Source organism: Mytilus trossulus, chromosome 5, assembly GCF_036588685.1.
Source record: "Mytilus trossulus isolate FHL-02 chromosome 5, PNRI_Mtr1.1.1.hap1, whole genome shotgun sequence".
Lineage (NCBI taxonomy): Eukaryota > Metazoa > Mollusca > Bivalvia > Mytilida > Mytilidae > Mytilus > Mytilus trossulus.
The window spans coordinates 1246824-1262645 of NC_086377.1; the positions used below are offsets into that span (position 1 = coordinate 1246824).

At 34.2% G+C, this 15822-nt stretch overlaps 1 protein-coding gene across 1 annotated transcript in view; it reads left to right on the forward strand.

Moving 5' to 3' along the window:
• Nucleotides 1-15822, forward strand: part of LOC134718446 (multiple epidermal growth factor-like domains protein 10) — a 61605-nt gene that overhangs the window by 18138 nt on the left and 27645 nt on the right. Inside the window, exons 7-11 of the mRNA XM_063580964.1 lie at nucleotides 2292-2428; nucleotides 11731-11873; nucleotides 12984-13053; nucleotides 13610-13795; nucleotides 14934-15046. Of these exons, the coding sequence (XP_063437034.1) occupies nucleotides 2292-2428; nucleotides 11731-11873; nucleotides 12984-13053; nucleotides 13610-13795; nucleotides 14934-15046 (649 nt within the window). The remainder of the gene's footprint in view (nucleotides 1-2291; nucleotides 2429-11730; nucleotides 11874-12983; nucleotides 13054-13609; nucleotides 13796-14933; nucleotides 15047-15822) is intronic.

Consider the following 15822-nt stretch of genomic DNA (forward strand, 5'->3'; position numbering starts at 1 on the left):
GGGTATTGTTTCAATGTGATCCCTTTGAAATTTGCCCATAATTATAAATATCCATTGCCTAAATCTTGAATATTTGTTATTTATTATAATAAATAAATAATTATAAATACATTTTTTTTTATCTTTGGTGTTATAAATTATAATGGAAATATATACAAACAAGAAATGCTCTGCCCTTAATTTGGCCTCAAACTCTGTGTACATTAATTTATGGTACTTCCTGTCTTTACCACTCCACAGATAATGAAAACCAGATGGGCATGGCACATTACATTTCTATCACCAGCTCATATTACTAATTGAGATGAGAAAGATAATTTGTGTATAAATAATTTTAAAATAATGATACTAGAAATTAAACTGCAGGTGAGGCTAAATTCATTTGATGGAAAATATTAGAATTAAAAATATTGTTTATAGAAAAATGTCACAAAAAAGTGACAAAAAGGCATAATAATACACATAGAACAAAAAGTATTATGACTCAATTATTTAGATTAAATTTGTTGAAATGAATACCAAAGTATTCTTTCCTTACAAAATATCTAAAATTGTGATAAACGTGCAGTTTAGGAATTCTTTATAAGCATTAATTGTTATTTGAAGATTATTTCAAATAAATCATTCAAATATCCAGATTTATCTGAGTAAAATAAAGTATGACCATAACAAATTTAGATAATTTGAAGTAATTCCATAACCGAATGTTCAAAGAAACCATATGTTGTGTATTATTTGAACCTTAAATCTTTAAAAATGTAATATTTTAAAATGCTTGAAATATTGGTGCATTACTACATGTCTGACATTATTAAAGAAACTTTTCTTGCAAAGTTGTTGCAAATAGTCATTCCTTAAATAATAAAAGAAAAGGTTCCTGCAACTTTCTGGCAAACAAATTCTTTCTTGCAACATTGCAGCAAACTTGCTGCAATTTTCTTGCAAACAAATTTTGTTGCAGTAACATTGCGGGAATATTGCAGGTAGCTGCAACAACCTGCAACTTTCTTGCAAACACTTCTTGCAAACAAATTTGTTTGCCGCAATATTGCCGCTATATTGTTGCAATATTGCAGCAAACTTTTCATTTCTGTAAGGGAGTTCAGTGATAATGGATTATAAAACAATGAATTACGAATATACATATCCCTCTTGTACAAAATTATGAATATTCATGTCCTACCAACAATGAATGTTGAATTTCTATTTCCTACTGATAAAAAATTATGAAAATTCTAATGCATGACCCAAACAATGAATAATGACTATGCGCATCTTCATCATCCTACTTTGTATGAATTGTGAATATTCATATCCTACACACAAATGAATTGTGAATATTCATGTCCTACAAATTAATTGTGAATATTAATGTCCTACACACAAATGAATTGTGATTATTCATATCCTACACACAAATTAATTGTGAATATTCATATCCTACACACAAATAAATTACAATTATTCATGTCCTACACACACATGAATTACAATTATTCATGTCCTACACACACATGTATTATGAATATTCAAGTCCGACACACAAATGAATTGTTAATATTCATGTTCTACATACAAATGATTTATGAATATCCATGTCCTACACACAAATGATTTATTCATTGTTTATTTATTGAAAATTATGAATATAGTCATACCATTCAGACAATATTCATGTCAATACTTATACCAAAGATGAACTGTAAGTATTTATAAGCATGAATATTTATGTTTTTACCTACTATGAATAATGAATATGTATGTCTTTATGTGATAAGATATTGAAGGAGGATGGTAAGAATTCACCTCTCAGGACGTTTATGTCATTCTGTTTTTGAATAACAATAATTAATGAACACATTGAGAACTTCATCAAAATATTAAGTAGATGTGTTCTGATTGCCAATGAGACAACTATTCACCAAAATTCAAATAAAGTGGATGTAAGCAACTACAGGCATCTGCTCATAAAAAATATAAAACAATTGGATTGAGAATGCTAACGACCTATTTATAACAAAACAATTCATGAAAACCCAGTATGACAGACATGAACCAACAACAACCACTAATCAATCAACAGACTTCTCATTTGTAAAATGCTTAACTCACCAGATGGACACGAATAGAAATATATCTACCATGTCTACAGCACAGATTCGGATGAGTACTAATACATTCAAACATCAAAAGACGCTAAATACAGATCTAAGATGTTTACGAGTTACTTACAAAGTTTTTAAAGCACTTTTCTCATAAAAAAGTTAAAAAATACTTTTGAATATTTTTAGGGATCGATTTGTTCAGAGCCATGCCCAGGAGGAATGTGGGGTGGAAACTGTAAAGCTCAGTGTAGATGTTACAATGGAGCTACATGTGACAGGATCACAGGACAATGTACATGTGCTCCAGGATATAAAGGAGAAAGGTAAATACAACAGATAAAACTACTAGAAGTGTACATGTGCTCCCGGATATAAAGGAGAAAGGTAAATACAACAGATAAAACTACTAGAAGTGTACATGTGCTCCCAGATATAAAGGAGAAAGGTAAATACAACAGATAAAACTACTAGAAGTGTACATGTGCTCCTGCATATAAAGGAGAAAGGTAAATACAACAGATAAAACTACTAGAAGTGTACATGTGCTCCCAGATATAAAGGAGAAAGGTAAATACAACAGATAAAACTACTAGAAGTGTACATGTGCTCCCAGATATAAAGGAGAAAGGTAAATATAACAGATAGAACTACTAGAAGTGTACATGTGCTCCCGGATATAAAGGAGAAAGGTAAATACAACAGATAGAACTACTAGAAGTGTACATGTGCTCCTGGATATAAAGGAGAAAGGTAAATACAACAGATAGAACTACTAGAAGTGTACATGTGCTCCCGGATATAAAGGAGAAAGGTAAATACAACATAAAACTACTAGAAGTGTACATGTACTCCTGGATATAAAGGAGAAAGGTAAATACAACAGATAGAACTACTAGAAGTGTACATGTACTCCCGGATATAAAGGAGAAAGGTAAATACAACAGATAGAACTACTAGAAGTGTACATGTACTCCCGGATATAATGGAGAAAGGTAAATATAACAGATAGAACTACTAGAAGTGTACATGTGCTCCTGGATATAAAGGAGAAAGGTAAATACAACAGATAAAACTACTAGAAGTGTACATGTGCTCCTGGATATAAAGGAGAAAGGTAAATACAACAGATAAAACTACTAGAAGTGTACATGTACTCCTGGATATAAAGGAGAAAGGTAAATACAACAGATAGAACTACTAGAAGTGTACATGTGCACCTGGATATAAAGGAGAAAGGTAAATACAACAGATAGAACTACTAGAAGTGTACATGTGCTCCCGGATATAAAGGAGAAAGGTAAATACAACAGATAAAACTACTAGAAGTGTACATGTGCTCCCGGATATAAAGGAGAAAGGTAAATACAACAGATAAAACTACTAGAAGTGTACATGTACTCCCGGATATAAAGGAGAAAGGTAAATATAACAGATAAAACTACTAGAAGTGTACATGTGCTCCTGGATATAAAGGAGAAAGGTAAATACAACAGATAGAACTACTAGAAGTGTACATGTACTCCCGGATATAAAGGAGAAAGGTAAATACAACAGATAAAACTACTAGAAGTGTACATGTGCTCCCGGATATAAAGGAGAAAGGTAAATACAACAGATAAAACTACTAGAAGTGTACATGTACTCCCGGATATAAAGGAGAAAGGTAAATATAACAGATAAAACTACTAGAAGTGTACATGTGCTCCTGGATATAAAGGAGAAAGGTAAATACAACAGATAGAACTACTAGAAGTGTACATGTGCTCCCGGATATAAAGGAGAAAGGTAAATACAACAGATAGAACTACTAGAAGTGTACATGTACTCCCGGATATAAAGGAGAAAGGTAAATACAACAGATAAAACTACTAGAAGTGTACATGTGCTCCTGGATATAAAGGAGAAAGGTAAATACAACAGATAGAACTACTAGAAGTGTACATGTACTCCCGGATATAAAGGAGAAAGGTAAATACAACAGATAGAACTACTAGAAGTGTACATGTACTCCCGGATATAAAGGAGAAAGGTAAATACAACAGATAGAACTACTAGAAGTGTACATGTACTCCCGGATATAAAGGAGAAAGGTAAATACAACAGATAGAACTACTAGAAGTGTACATGTACTCCCGGATATAAAGGAGAAAGGTAAATACAACAGATAGAACTACTAGAAGTGTAAATGTACTCCCGGATATAAAGGAGAAAGGTAAATACAACAGATAGAACTACTAGAAGTGTACATGTGCTCCCGGATATAAAGGAGAAAGGTAAATACAACAGATAAAACTACTAGAAGTGTACATGTGCTCACGGATATAAAGGAGAAAGGTAAATACAACAGATAAAACTACTAGAAGTGTACATGTGCTCCTGGATGTAAAGGAGAAAGGTAAATACAACAGATAAAACTACTAGAAGTGTACATGTACTCCCGGATATAAAGGAGAAAGGTAAATACAACAGATAGAACTACTAGAAGTGTACATGTGCTCCCGGATATAAAGGAGAAAGGTAAATACAACAGATAGAACTACTAGAAGTGTACATGTGCTCCCGGATATAAAGGAGAAAGGTAAATACAACAGATAAAACTACTAGAAGTGTACATGTGCTCCTGGATATAAAGGAGAAAGGTAAATACAACAGATAAAACTACTAGAAGTGTACATGTGCTCCTGGATATAAAGGAGAAAGGTAAATACAACAGATAAAACTACTAGAAGTGTACATGTGCTCCTGGATATAAAGGAGAAAGGTAAATACAACAGATAGAACTACTAGAAGTGTACATGTGCTCCTGGATATAAAGGAGAAAGGTAAATACAACAGATAAAACTACTAGAAGTGTACATGTACTCCCGGATATAAAGGAGAAAGGTAAATACAACAGATAGAACTACTAGAAGTGTACATGTACTCCCGGATATAAAGGAGAAAGGTAAATACAACAGATAAAACTACTAGAAGTGTACATGTACTCCCGGATATAAAGGAGAAAGGTAAATACAACAGATAGAACTACTAGAAGTGTACATGTACTCCCGGATATAAAGGAGAAAGGTAAATACAACAGATAGAACTACTAGAAGTGTACATGTACTCCCGGATATAAAGGAGAAAGGTAAATATAACAGATAGAACTACTAGAAGTGTAAATGTACTCCCGGATATAAAGGAGAAAGGTAAATACAACAGATAGAACTACTAGAAGTGTACATGTACTCCCGGATATAAAGGAGAAAGGTAAATACAACAGATAAAACTACTAGAAGTGTACATGTGCTCACGGATATAAAGGAGAAAGGTAAATACAACAGATAAAACTACTAGAAGTGTACATGTGCTCCTGGATATAAAGGAGAAAGGTAAATACAACAGATAAAACTACTAGAAGTGTACATGTACTCCCGGATATAAAGGAGAAAGGTAAATACAACAGATAGAACTACTAGAAGTGTACATGTGCTCCTGGATATAAAGGAGAAAGGTAAATACAACAGATAAAACTACTAGAAGTGTACATGTGCTCCTGGATATAAAGGAGAAAGGTAAATACAACAGATAAAACTACTAGAAGTGTACATGTGCTCCTGGATATAAAGGAGAAAGGTAAATACAACAGATAGAACTACTAGAAGTGTACATGTACTCCCGGATATAAAGGAGAAAGGTAAATACAACAGATAGAACTACTAGAAGTGTACATGTACTCCCGGATATAAAGGAGAAAGGTAAATACAACAGATAAAACTACTAGAAGTGTACATGTGCTCCTGGATATAAAGGAGAAAGGTAAATACAACAGATAGAACTACTAGAAGTGTACATGTACTCCCGGATATAAAGGAGAAAGGTAAGTATAACAGATAAAACTACTAGAAGTGTACATGTACTCCCGGATATAAAGGAGAAAGGTAAATACAACAGATAGAACTACTAGAAGTGTACATGTGCTCCTGGATATAAAGGAGAAAGGTAAATATAACAGATAGAACTACTAGAAGTGTACATGTACTCCCGGATATAAAGGAGAAAGGTAAATACAACAGATAGAACTACTAGAAGTGTACATGTGCTCCTGGATATAAAGGAGAAAGGTAAATACAACAGATAGAACTACTAGAAGTGTACATGTGCTCCTGGATATAAAGGAGAAAGGTAAATACAACAGATAGAACTACTAGAAGTGTACATGTGCTCCTGGATATAAAGGAGAAAGGTAAATACAACAGATAAAACTACTAGAAGTGTACATGTACTCCCGGATATAAAGGAGAAAGGTAAATACAACAGATAGAACTACTAGAAGTGTACATGTGCTCCTGGATATAAAGGAGAAAGGTAAATACAACAGATAAAACTACTAGAAGTGTACATGTGCTCCTGGATATAAAGGAGAAAGGTAAATACAACAGATAAAACTACTAGAAGTGTACATGTGCTCCTGGATATAAAGGAGAAAGGTAAATACAACAGATAGAACTACTAGAAGTGTACATGTGCTCCGGATATAAAGGAGAAAGGTAAATACAACAGATAGAACTACTAAAAGTGTACATGTGCTCCTGGATATAAAGGAGAAAGGTAAATACAACAGATAGAACTACTAGAAGTGTACATGTGCTCCGGATATAAAGGAGAAAGGTAAATACAACAGATAGAACTACTAGAAGTGTACATGTGCTCCTGGATATAAAGGAGAAAGGTAAATACAACAGATAAAACTACTAGAAGTGTACATGTGCTCCTGGATATAAAGGAGAAAGGTAAATACAACAGATAGAACTACTAGAAGTGTACATGTGCTCCGGATATAAAGGAGAAAGGTAAATACAACAGATAGAACTACTAGAAGTGTACATGTACTCCCGGATATAAAGGAGAAAGGTAAATACAACAGATAGAACTACTAGAAGTGTACATGTACTCCCGGATATAAAGGAGAAAGGTAAATACAACAGATAAAACTACTAGAAGTGTACATGTGCTCCTGGATATAAAGGAGAAAGGTAAATACAACAGATAGAACTACTAGAAGTGTACATGTACTCCCGGATATAAGGAAGAAAGGTAAGTATAACAGATAAAACTACTAGAAGTGTACATGTGCTCCGGATATAAAGGAGAAAGGTAAATATAACAGATAGAACTACTAGAAGTGTACATGTACTCCCGGATATAAAGGAGAAAGGTAAATACAACAGATAGAACTACTAGAAGTGTACATGTACTCCTGGATATAAAGGAGAAAGGTAAATATAACAGATAGAACTACTAGAAGTGTACATGTACTCCTGGATATAAAGGAGAAAGGTAAATATAACAGATAGAACTACTAGAAGTGTACATGTACTCCCGGATATAAAGGAGAAAGGTAAATACAACAGATAGAACTACTAGAAGTGTACATGTGCTCCTGGATATAAAGGAGAAAGGTAAATACAACAGATAGAACTACTAGAAGTGTACATGTGCTCCCGGATATAAAGGAGAAAGGTAAATATAACAGATAGAACTACTAGAAGTATACATGTGCTCCAGGATATAAAGGAGAAAGGTAAATACAACAGATAGAACTACTAGAAGTGTACATGTACTCCCGGATATAAAGGAGAAAGGTAAATATAACAGATAGAACTACTAGAAGTGTACATGTACTCCCGGATATAAAGGAGAAAGGTAAATATAACAGATAGAACTACTAGAAGTGTACATGTACTCCCGGATATAAAGAAGAAAGGTAAGTATAACAGATAGAACTACTAGAAGTGTACATGTACTCCCGGATATAAAGGAAGGAGGTAAATACAACAGATAAAACTACTAGAAGTGTACATGTACTCCCGGATATAAAGGAGAAAGGTAAATACAACAGATAGAACTACTAGAAGTGTACATGTGCTCCCGGATATAAAGGAGAAAGGTAAATATAACAGATAGAACTACTAGAAGTATACATGTGCTCCAGGATATAAAGGAGAAAGGTAAATACAACAGATAGAACTACTAGAAGTGTACATGTACTCCCGGATATAAAGGAGAAAGGTAAATATAACAGATAGAACTACTAGAAGTGTACATGTACTCCCGGATATAAAGGAGAAAGGTAAATATAACAGATAGAACTACTAGAAGTGTACATGTACTCCCGGATATAAAGAAGAAAGGTAAGTATAACAGATAGAACTACTAGAAGTGTACATGTACTCCCGGATATAAAGGAGAAAGGTAAATATAACAGATAGAACTACTAGAAGTGTACATGTGCTCCAGGATATAAAGGAGAAAGGTAAATATAACAGATAGAACTACTAGAAGTGTACATGTGCTCCAGGATATAAAGGAGAAAGGTAAGTATAACAGATAGAACTACTAGAAGTGTACATGTGCTCCCGGATATAAAGGAAGGAGGTAAATACAACATATAAAACTACTAGAAGTGTACATGTACTCCCGGATATAAAGGAGAAAGGTAAATATAACAGATAGAACTACTAGAAGTGTACATGTGCTCCCGGATATAAAGGAGAAAGGTAAATACAACAGATAAAACTACTAGAAGTGTACATGTACTCCCGGATATAAAGGAGAAAGGTAAATATAACAGATAGAACTACTAGAAGTGTACATGTACTCCCAGATATAAAGGAGAAAGGTAAATACAACAGATAGAACTACTAGAAGTGTACATGTGCTCCCGGATATAAAGGAGAAAGGTAAATATAACAGATAGAACTACTAGAAGTGTACATGTACTCCCGGATATAAAGGAGAAAGGTAAATACAACAGATAGAACTACTAGAAGTGTACATGTGCTCCCGGATATAAAGGAGAAAGGTAAATATAACAGATAGAACTACTAGAAGTATACATGTGCTCCAGGATATAAAGGAGAAAGGTAAATACAACAGATAGAACTACTAGAAGTGTACATGTGCTCCTGGATATAAAGGAGAAAGGTAAATACAACAGATAGAACTACTAGAAGTGTACATGTGCTCCTGGATATAAAGGAGAAAGGTAAATACAACAGATAGAACTACTAGAAGTGTACATGTGCTCCTGGATATAAAGGAGAAAGGTAAATACAACAGATAGAACTACTAGAAGTGTACATGTGCTCCTGGATATAAAGGAGAAAGGTAAATACAACAGATAGAACTACTAGAAGTGTACATGTACTCCCGGATATAAAGGAGAAAGGTAAATACAACAGATAGAACTACTAGAAGTGTACATGTACTCCCGGATATAAAGGAGAAAGGTAAATACAACAGATAAAACTACTAGAAGTGTACATGTGCTCCCGGATATAAAGGAGAAAGGTAAATACAACAGATAGAACTACTAGAAGTGTACATGTACTCCCGGATATAAGGAAGAAAGGTAAGTATAACAGATAAAACTACTAGAAGTGTACATGTGCTCCGGATATAAAGGAGAAAGGTAAATATAACAGATAGAACTACTAGAAGTGTACATGTACTCCCGGATATAAAGGAGAAAGGTAAATACAACAGATAGAACTACTAGAAGTGTACATGTGCTCCTGGATATAAAGGAGAAAGGTAAATATAACAGATAGAACTACTAGAAGTGTACATGTACTCCTGGATATAAAGGAGAAAGGTAAATACAACAGATAGAACTACTAGAAGTGTACATGTACTCCCGGATATAAAGGAGAAAGGTAAATACAACAGATAGAACTACTAGAAGTGTACATGTGCTCCTGGATATAAAGGAGAAAGGTAAATACAACAGATAGAACTACTAGAAGTGTACATGTGCTCCCGGATATAAAGGAGAAAGGTAAATATAACAGATAGAACTACTAGAAGTATACATGTGCTCCCGGATATAAAGGAGAAAGGTAAATACAACAGATAGAACTACTAGAAGTGTACATGTACTCCTGGATATAAAGGAGAAAGGTAAATATAACAGATAGAACTACTAGAAGTGTACATGTACTCCCGGATATAAAGGAGAAAGGTAAATATAACAGATAGAACTACTAGAAGTGTACATGTACTCCCGGATATAAAGAAGAAAGGTAAGTATAACAGATAGAACTACTAGAAGTGTACATGTACTCCCGGATATAAAGGAAGGAGGTAAATACAACAGATAAAACTACTAGAAGTGTACATGTACTCCCGGATATAAAGGAGAAAGGTAAATATAACAGATAGAACTACTAGAAGTGTACATGTGCTCCAGGATATAAAGGAGAAAGGTAAATATAACAGATAGAACTACTAGAAGTGTACATGTGCTCCCGGATATAAAGGAAGGAGGTAAATACAACAGATAAAACTACTAGAAGTGTACATGTACTCCCGGATATAAAGGAGAAAGGTAAATATAACAGATAGAACTACTAGAAGTGTACATGTGCTCCCGGATATAAAGGAGAAAGGTAAATACAACAGATAAAACTACTAGAAGTGTACATGTACTCCCGGATATAAAGGAGAAAGGTAAATATAACAGATAGAACTACTAGAAGTGTACATGTACTCCCGGATATAAAGGAGAAAGGTAAATACAACAGATAGAACTACTAGAAGTGTACATGTACTCCCGGATATAAAGGAGAAAGGTAAATATAACAGATAGAACTACTAGAAGTGTACATGTACTCCCGGATATAAAGGAGAAAGGTAAATACAACAGATAGAACTACTAGAAGTGTACATGTGCTCCCAGATATAAAGGAGAAAGGTAAGTATAACAGATAGAACTACTAGAAGTGTACATGTGCTCCTGGATATAAAGGAGAAAGGTAAATACAACAGATAGAACTACTAGAAGTGTACATGTGCTCCTGGATATAAAGGAGAAAGGTAAATACAACAGATAAAACTACTAGAAGTGTACATGTACTCCCGGATATAAAGGAGAAAGGTAAATACAACAGATAGAACTACTAGAAGTGTACATGTGCTCCCGGATATAAAGGAGAAAGGTAAATATAACAGATAGAACTACTAGAAGTGTACATGTGCTCCCGGATATAAAGGAGAAAGGTAAATACAACAGATAAAACTACTAGAAGTGTACATGTGCTCCCGGATATAAAGGAGAAAGGTAAATACAACAGATAGAACTACTAGAAGTGTACATGTGCACCCGGATATAATGGAGAAAGGTAAATACAACAGATAGAACTACTAGAAGTGTACATGTGCTCCCGGATATAAAGGAGAAAGGTAAATACAACAGATAAAACTACTAGAAGTGTACATGTGCTCCCCGATATAAAGGAGAAAGGTAAATATATGACAGAGAAGTAGAACAGGCTTTATTCCTGATTTTGACTTAAAATATTCCAATTTCTTGGTGAAGTTTAAAAACAAATTAAATTGAAGAACTCTTAAAAAATGGTTTCTCCCTGAACCACACAAGTTGATTCCAAATGATTGAAAATAAATGAATTATAACTATAATTACTTTTATTCTAAATCAAATGTTGCCTGTTAGTTTCTAGACAAGAGGAAAATTCATTTAGTCGGTGTTATTAAAACAGGATTTTTCCTCTCACAAATATATGACACCATCTAATTAGATCATTGTTACAAAACATATTTCAATTTCTGTTTATATTTTTTTCAGTTGTACTATTCAGTGCCCTGAAGGAACATTTGGACCATACTGTTCTCAGACGTGTTCCTGTAAAAATGGAGGAACATGTGAAGCAGTAAAAGGAACATGTATCTGTCCTGTGGGTTATACTGGGATAGACTGTACTGAAAGTAGTAAGTATCATGTGACTGTCCTGTGGGTTATACTGGGACAGACTGTACTGAAAGTAGTAAGTATCATGTGACTGTCCTGTGGGTTATACTGGGACAAAACTGTACTGAAAGTAGTAAGTATCATGTGACTGTCCTGTGATGGTCATGTGGGGTATACTGGGACAGACTGTACTGAAAGTAGTAAGTATCATGTGACTGTCATGTGGGTTATACTGGGACAGACTGTACTGAAAGTAGTAAGTATCATGTGACTGTCCTGTGATGGTCATGTGGGGTATACTGGGACAGACTGTACTGAAAGTAGTAAGTATCATGTGACTGTCATGTGGGTTATACTGGGACAGACTGTACTGTAAGTAGTAAGTATCATGTGACTGTCCTGTGGGGTATACTGGGACAGACTGTACTGAAAGTAGTAAGTATCATGTGACTGTCCTGTGGGTTATACTGGGACAGACTATACTGAAAGTAGTAAGTATCATGTGACTGTTCTGTGGGTTATACTGGGACAGACTGTACTGAAAGTAGTAAGTATCATGTGACTGTCATGTGGGTTATACTGGGACAGACTGTACTGAAAGTAGTAAGTATCATGTGACTGTCCTGTGGGTTATACTGGGACAGACTGTACTGAAAGTAGTAAGTATCATGTGACTGTTCTGTGGGTTATACTGGGACAGACTGTACTGAAAGTAGTAAGTATCATGTGACTGTCATGTGGGTTATACTGGGACAGACTGTACTGAAAGTAGTAAGTATCATGTGACTGTTCTGTGGGGTATACTGGGACAGACTGTACTGAAAGTAGTAAGTATCATGTGACTGTCATGTGACTGTCCTGTGGGTTATACTGGGACAGACTGTACTGAAAGTAGTAAGTATCATGTGACTGTGCTGTGGGGTATACTTGGACAGACTGTACTGAAAGTAGTAAGTATCATGTGACTGTCATGTGACTGTTATTGGCAGATATATATACCCTCACTCTAAGATAGGGACTAATTGATATCACATCTGTTTGTATTTAAGGCTTCTTCATATATCAATTCTATCAACTATTATTTTGTCACACTATACAGAAATGTTATCATACTATTGTTCTGTTTTCAGATTGTCCATCTTTTAAGTACGGAGAGAAGTGTCAAAAGGATTGTAAATGTAACAGAAAAACTACAGATCAGTAAGTAGTCTCCCTTTGTTATACACCTGTTTACAGGATGTGTTATGGTATCCTGCTGTCTGTCTGTCCGTCTATTTTCCACATGTCAGACAATAACTTAAAAATTATTCAAGCGTGATTGATGAGTCTTTTGTTGTCACTACCCGTGTCTGTTGTAAATATAAAATTTCAATCCTGGTGTCTATGATGAGTTATTTACCTGTTCTTTTATCAGTTGTTCGACCAAATCGTTGGATCTCTTCAAGTTTCTGTTTTCACGTATATCACAATCGACCTACAAATAGAAATAAGCTTGAAAATATTTATAGAACAAAGATTTTACTCCATTTTCACGGTCCACTGAACATATAAAATGATAGTGAGGATAGGCCATCTGTATACTAGGGACACATTATTGTTACATCTACTATACCTAAATTTATTTTCTACATTTGAAAAACTTGGTGACGTAGTTGTGATGTCATCTAGTCTGCTGACAGAGGTTAATTGATTTATAGAGTTATCTGATTGGTCAGGTAGTTGTGATGTCATCAAGATATTATTTTTTGTTTTATAGGTGTGACCCAGGGAATGGGAAGTGTAGTAAATGTTCCAGTGGATGGACTGGTCCCCTGTGTAATGAGACTTGCCCAGCTCCATACTATGGTGATGGATGTCAGAAGATCTGTTATTGTAAGAATGGTGGACTTTGTAATCATAAAACTGGAGTTTGTCAATGTCAAGCTGGTTACACAGGACAATAGTATGTTTAATAGACTTTCAGATAGTATAAGCCAATCATATAGTATGTATCATAGACTTTGAGATAGTATTAGCCAATCATATAGTATGTATCATACACTTTGAGATAGTATTAGCCAATCATATAGTATGTATCATACACTTTGAGATAGTATTAGCCAATCATATAGTATGTATCATACACTTTGAGATAGTATTAGCCAATCATATAGTATGTATCATACACTTTGAGATAGTATTAGCCAATCATATAGTATGTATCATACACTTTGAGATAGTATTAGCCAATCGTATGTATCATACACTTTGAGATAGTTTTAGCCAATCATATAGTATGTATCATACAATTTGAGATAGTATTAGCCAATCTTATAGTATGTATCATACACTTTGAGATAGTTTTAGCCAATCATATACTATGTATCTTACACTTTGAGATAGTTTTAGCCAATCATATTGTACTGTGAAAGTACTTTAATTTGGGGTATAAAAAACCATGAAAATCAGTACACCACAAATAAAAAATACTTTCACAGAATGTATCACAGACTTTCAGATAGTTTTAGCCTATTGTATGTATTATATACTGTGGAATAATTTATTTTCATTGGTATCAATTTTTCATATGGCCTCCAACAGTGAGAAAACCCCATACCAGCTAGACGGCTTTAAAAGGCCCCATTGTGACTAGGATTTTAAGCTCTGACAGCATGAATTGGGGATTTGATGGTCGCAAATTTTTTTTTTGGCGACGCGTTAGCGGAGACAGTAAACGGGTATTTGCCACCATCAAATCCCAAATTGATGCCATCAGAGCTTAAAATACAATATTGTTATCTCCATTCTAATGAAACTGACAGAAAACAATGTTAAAACATGTATTTAAAATTTGTCATATGCCGTCTTGGGCTTGGGCGTACGTTTCATAACATCAATTGTCAATTGATGCCATGTAAGAAGTTATCCAATCAAAATGAACGTTACAAACGTTGTTGCATTAGAATGTTTATTTTACAGTTGTGAAACTAAATGTACGAAGGGAAAGTTTGGTTTAGAACGTTTATTGTTTATTTGACAGTTGTGGAACTAAATGTACAAAGGGAAAGTTTGGTTTAGAACGTTTATTGTTTATTTTACAGTTGTGGAACTAAATGTACCAAGGGAAAGTTTGGTTTAGGATGTCAACAGACTTGTCTTTGTCAGAACAATGCTGAGTGTGTACCTGAGAATGGATTCTGTATTTGTTCACCAGGTGAGAGACTGATAGTTTAACCAATCATGTAGTATGTTTCATAGAGAGTGATAGTTTAACCAATCATGTAGTATGTATCATACAGTTTGTGATAGTTTAACCAATCATGTAGTATGTATCATACAGTTTGTGATAGTTTAACCAATCATGTAATATGTTTCATACAGTTTGTGATAGTTTAACCAATCATGTAGTATGTTTCATAGAGAGTGATAGTTTAACCAATCATGTAGTATGTATCATACAGTTTGTGATAGTTTAACCAATCATGTAGTATGTATCATACAGTTTGTGATAGTTTAACCAATCATGTAATATGTTTCATACAGTTTGTGATAGTTTAACCAATCATGTAGTATGTATCATACAGTTTGTGATAGTTTAACCAATCATGTAGTATGTATCATAGAGTTTGTGATAGCTTAACCAATCATGTAGTATGTATCATACAGTTTGTGATAGTTTAACCAATCATGTAGTATGTATCATACAGTTTGTGATAGCTTAACCAATCATGTAGTATGTATCATAGAGTTTGTGATAGTTTAACCAATCATGTTTGTGATAGCTTAACCAATCATGTAGTATGTATCATAGAGTTTGTGATAGTTTAACCAATCATGTAGTATGTATCATAGAGTTTGTGATAGCTTAACCAATCATGTAGTATGTATCATAGAGTTTGTGATAGTTTAACCAATCATGTAGTATGTATCATACAGTGTGTGATAGTTTAACCAATCATGTAGTATGTATCATAGAGTTTGTGATAGCTT